We start from the raw sequence: 4,650 nt of genomic DNA, 5'->3' as shown, positions 1-4,650 counted from the left end.
TATATTGCAAAGCAGGAGTGACTTTGGTGGTTACTCCTCTTGCACTGGGTGACCTAGTAAATCTGAGTACTCACTGTGGTGTTCATTGGACTTTGGAATTCAGTTCTTTAAGAAGGAGAGGGGCTATGAGGTCACTGATGGGGTTCTGTCACCCACGCTGTATGACTCCAGATTCTGGCAGCTCACACCACCACCAAGAGATGCAGTAACACAGATTTGGGGCTCTACTCTGAGAAGTGGGGGTTTCAGGGAAATGATACCTGAAGAGGGCAGTGCCTCAACTACACCCAACAGAAACAATTCTAGTTGTCTGGCAAGCACATTTCCTGTGGCCTCACAGGGCCCAGCTGTGGTGATAAAGAGTGCTAACAAGAAGCCAAGAATATTAAGACCAGAAACAAAGCTAAATTACATGTATATAATGTTGGAATGTACTTAAAACTGGCCATTGCAACCACTTTTAAGTTCACACAATTTTAGTGGCATCAAGAATATTCACATGTTATTGCAATGCTAATCACTGTCCTTCTGTGGAATATTTCACCTTTCTGAATGGAAATTCTATACACATTAAACATCAGTTCCTCAGGTCCTCTGTCTCAATCCCTAATAGCTATCCTTCCATATTTTGTGTCTAAACTATGGCTACCTAAGATATGTTATGTGATTGGAATCACTTGGTATATGTCCTGTTGTGTCTACTTTATTTCACTTAGAACATTGTCTTCAAGGCTCACCCATGTTATTACATGGGTCTCAGTTTCTTTTTAATGCTGAGTAGCATCCTATTGTAAGTGTGCACTACGTCTTGTAAGCATTCATCTATGCATGGACATTAGGTTGTTCCTACTTTGGCTTCTGTTTTCCATGAATTAACTTTCACCCCTCTCAGTGATTCATTAGTGTAAGGTATATTTAGCATTCACATATTTTTAGGATGCAAAAGCAACCATAAAGGGTCTATGTAGAAGTTTCTGCAGCCAAGAGGTCCTGGAACCAGGATATCCTCCCACAATGTGCTGAGTCGATCCTATTTTTGGCTCACTACCCTAAACATCTCAACCCTCCATTCAGTGATTTAGGACTGTAAGTGAAACCTATTTACGTTGCTGCAGAATACAAAATTTATGCTTGACGGCAGCACTAATCTCAAGTTAACATCATTCAGCTAATCACCTAGGTGTGTGTGTGTGTTGTGTGTGTGTGTGGTATCATGGCTAGGATGTTATGACATTATCCTTGTATGGTAAAAAGGGAAATTAAGGCATTTGGGAGTTACAAGTTATTTGATTAAAAGTCACTAACGCACAGAATCCATACCCGAACTCACTGTCTCTAGCCCCGAAGCATTTGCTAGTAACTATAGCACAGACAGTATCTGTAGAGCCTGTGAAGTACAACCCCAGAGCTTGACCATGACAGTGGCCACATTCACAGCAGATGCCCTTTATCCTGGGGAAACTTTAAAATAACAAGCCAATTCATTTGTCTGGAGAAAAAGTCTCTGCACTCCTAAAATCGTTTCACAGAATTATACCAATTAACAAATCTGAAACCTGAGAATGAAATTGTTTCATAAAAGAAACTGGTTATGTACACCATGGTCGGGCTTGGGAAGCCATGCTGGTGTGCACATGCTCCTGGAGCAATAGTCCCTCTGAGGGATGGATAGTACATGGATTGCAGTCAAGGTGATTTCAGTGTCCTCTGTCTTCCTTTCACCCAGATACCACTCTCTCTGAGACTTTATTTCCCAGTTGGTCCATTAGTGAAATCTTTTATCTTTTTCAGTCATTGCCCAGTGGCCTTAAACTCAAATACCTCTTGTAGTCAAATAGACGACGTACATTATTAAAGGGAAAAGAATCCAGTGCAGGCTTTCATTTCAAGTGTGACCATCATGGAGGGACAGGCACCCAATGTTAAGGATGGGTGTTTAAGGGGCTGAAGGGACATGATGCTAACCATTCATACTCTCTCATTTCTTGCAGAGTTCCAGAACTGCACGCTCAGAGGAGGACCGTGAAGGCCTCTGGGATGCCTGGGGCCCTTGGAGCGAGTGTTCTCGCACCTGTGGTGGGGGTGCCTCCTACTCCCTGAGACGCTGCCTGAGCAGCAAGTAAGTCCTGTCACCATTGCGGACTTTGAGAGTCAGAGATGGCTAGCTTGAATCAGGTTTTGTGGATAGGGTCATGCAAAATATTGTGTTGCTTCTAAAGTAAATGAATGGAAGGGGAAAGAAAGGATGGCACAGCAAATTAAGTTTTAGAAGTCTGAGGCTGTTATGACAATCTCTAACTAGTTGTTTAAATACTGTTTTGTGATGACAACAGAGAAGTTATATCATATCTCAGGAAAATTAAATTGCTTTAATGTTAGGTCTGGAAGGACAATCTATTATTTGAAATGGTTCTAGACTCATTAACTACAATAAGGAGCTTTTTGGAGTATGTACAAGTTACAGTGATAATAACAGCACCAACATTCCATTATTACCAGATAGTTTGCAAATAAATGAGATGTTTGTTGTAAGGAGGCTGCTTCTTAGTTCTTGACCACTTAGCGCTGAAATAACCACACAGAAACCATATTATTTAAATCACTGCTTGGCCCATTAGCTTTAACTTCTTATTGAATAACGCTTACATCTTAATTTAACCCATTTCCATTAATCTGTGTATCGCCACGTGGCAGTGACTTACCCAGTAAAATTCCCAGCGTCTGTCTCTGGCCAGCATCTCCATGGCTTCTCCCTGACTCTGCCGTTCTCTTTTCCAGCATTCAGTTTAGTTTTCCCTGCCTAGCTCTGTTCCCCTATAGCTCTGCTATAGGCCCAAAGCAGTTCCTTTATTAACTAATGATATTTATAGCACATAGAGGGGAATCCCACATCAGATGTTGGCTTTGTTTCTATAGACTTTTTAATAGCCAGATATTCCTTACAGCTGTTGAGCTCAATAAATGATGGGCTTTAATAAAAGGTTGGGAAAGACAGAAACATCACTAGAAATTGTAATGTGACTAGTGAGAAAGGTAACACAGGGATGGAAGCTGCTAGCAGCTTCTAGGCAGAATGGAAAATGCCTAGGGCCTTAGAATGGAAAGTTTTTACTAAGAGTAATAATAACTCAAATCTGCTTTCTGAGCTGTGTGGTCTGTGACTCGATTTGTCTCCAAACTATAAAGTATAAAGTACCACGGCAGTATTTTTTAATGGAAGATTTTATTTGACAATGAAAAGTGTTAAAGGCAGAATGAAGAAGGAACATTTGATCAAAGTCACTGTGCAATATAAAGTGTGAAACAGAAGAGTATGTCTCTACACCGATTCTCTTAGACATTTTCAAGTCTTAACTTAAAAAGGTTTCATGCAAGTGTATATTGTATGTGGAGCGCATTCAGTGCATAGCACCCTACTGTTCTTTTTGGCCCCTTTCCCTTTTTTAGATGTCCTTTTCTGCACTTAGAGAGTTTTATGTCCACTTTCACATCATGTATACATAGATAAGTTTATATATCTGTGTAAAGCATAGGGATCCCAAGTGAGAGAAAATGGACAGTATTTGTCTTTCTGAGACGAACAGGATTGAGCCCAGTTGCACACATTTTCCTGCAAAAGACATAACTATTCTTTTTTGACTGTAAAAATTATATTATACATGTTCTGTATGTTCTGTAGCTGTTCCTCTCTTTGGTTTCATCACTTAGTGGCTAGTGTGGCACATAACCTTTGATGTGCTGGTGTCTCTGTGATACGTTGATTTGGACTTCTTGTGTACTCCCATATCTAAGACTTTAAGTATTACACTTTGTGAGAGTTGGAAAGGCAGCCATACTTGTCTTGTTCTTGAGTTTAGTGAGAATGCTTGAGCTTACCCTGATAAGTAAACTGTTGAACTGAAGTCTACCATACAGTCTTTACCCTGTTGAGGTCAGTTTCTCATAGTCTCCTCCTGTCTTTCCCATGAAGCGATGCTAGGCTAGAAAGACGCCTTTCCTACATCTATTGAAATGATCATGTGATTTCTGTCCTTATGCACATTTATGTGATTTAATTCCTTGAACTTATACATGTTGTGCCATCCCTACATCTATGGATAAAGCCAACTTAATCAGGGTGAATAATCTTTTAAATATGATCACAGATTCTCTTTTCAAATATTTTATTAAGAATTTTTGCATCTGTGTTTATCAGGGAGCTCAGTCTATAAGTTTCTTTTCTGTGTAGCTTGTCTGGTTTTGGTATCAGGATAATGCTGGCTTCATAAAACAAGAGTTTTATAACATCCCTTCCTGTCTGTTCTGTGGAGTAATTTCATAAGCATTGATGTTAGCTTTTGCTTTTTAATTTTTTTAAAATAACAACCCTGCCCATAAGTTGCTAAGGTTCTATACTCCCAATACTCAAAACTTTCCTCTATCTTTCTGTACCCAGTTACAACACAGATCTTCTATCTCCTATGCCAGTAGACACTTTTCTATCTATAATACAATCATTTCTTAATTGTGTTTATAATTGTTGCCTCCAAGAAACATACCTCATCATCAAAGGTACATGTAACGTTAGGGGGAAAAGAGAGAAAAGGAATTCCAAACCAATGCAATTAGAAACACAAAACTGTTGCTATTCTCATATCTGAAAAAAAAAAA

At 39.5% G+C, this 4,650-nt stretch overlaps 1 protein-coding gene across 1 annotated transcript in view; it reads left to right on the top strand.

Moving 5' to 3' along the window:
* Positions 1-4,650, top strand: part of Adamtsl1 (ADAMTS like 1) — a 919,831-nt gene that overhangs the window by 570,932 nt on the left and 344,249 nt on the right. The window contains exon 3 of the mRNA XM_050157409.1: positions 1,992-2,119. Within this exon, the coding sequence (XP_050013366.1) occupies positions 1,992-2,119 (128 nt within the window). The remainder of the gene's footprint in view (positions 1-1,991; positions 2,120-4,650) is intronic.

Source organism: Alexandromys fortis, unplaced genomic scaffold, assembly GCF_014885135.2.
Source record: "Alexandromys fortis isolate MF-2015 unplaced genomic scaffold, M_Fortis_MF-2015_v1.1 scaffold_64, whole genome shotgun sequence".
NCBI classification, from domain to species: domain Eukaryota; kingdom Metazoa; phylum Chordata; class Mammalia; order Rodentia; family Cricetidae; genus Alexandromys; species Alexandromys fortis.
The sequence above is the reverse complement of the archived record's forward strand: the minus strand, read 5'-3'. Positions and strand labels throughout refer to the sequence as shown.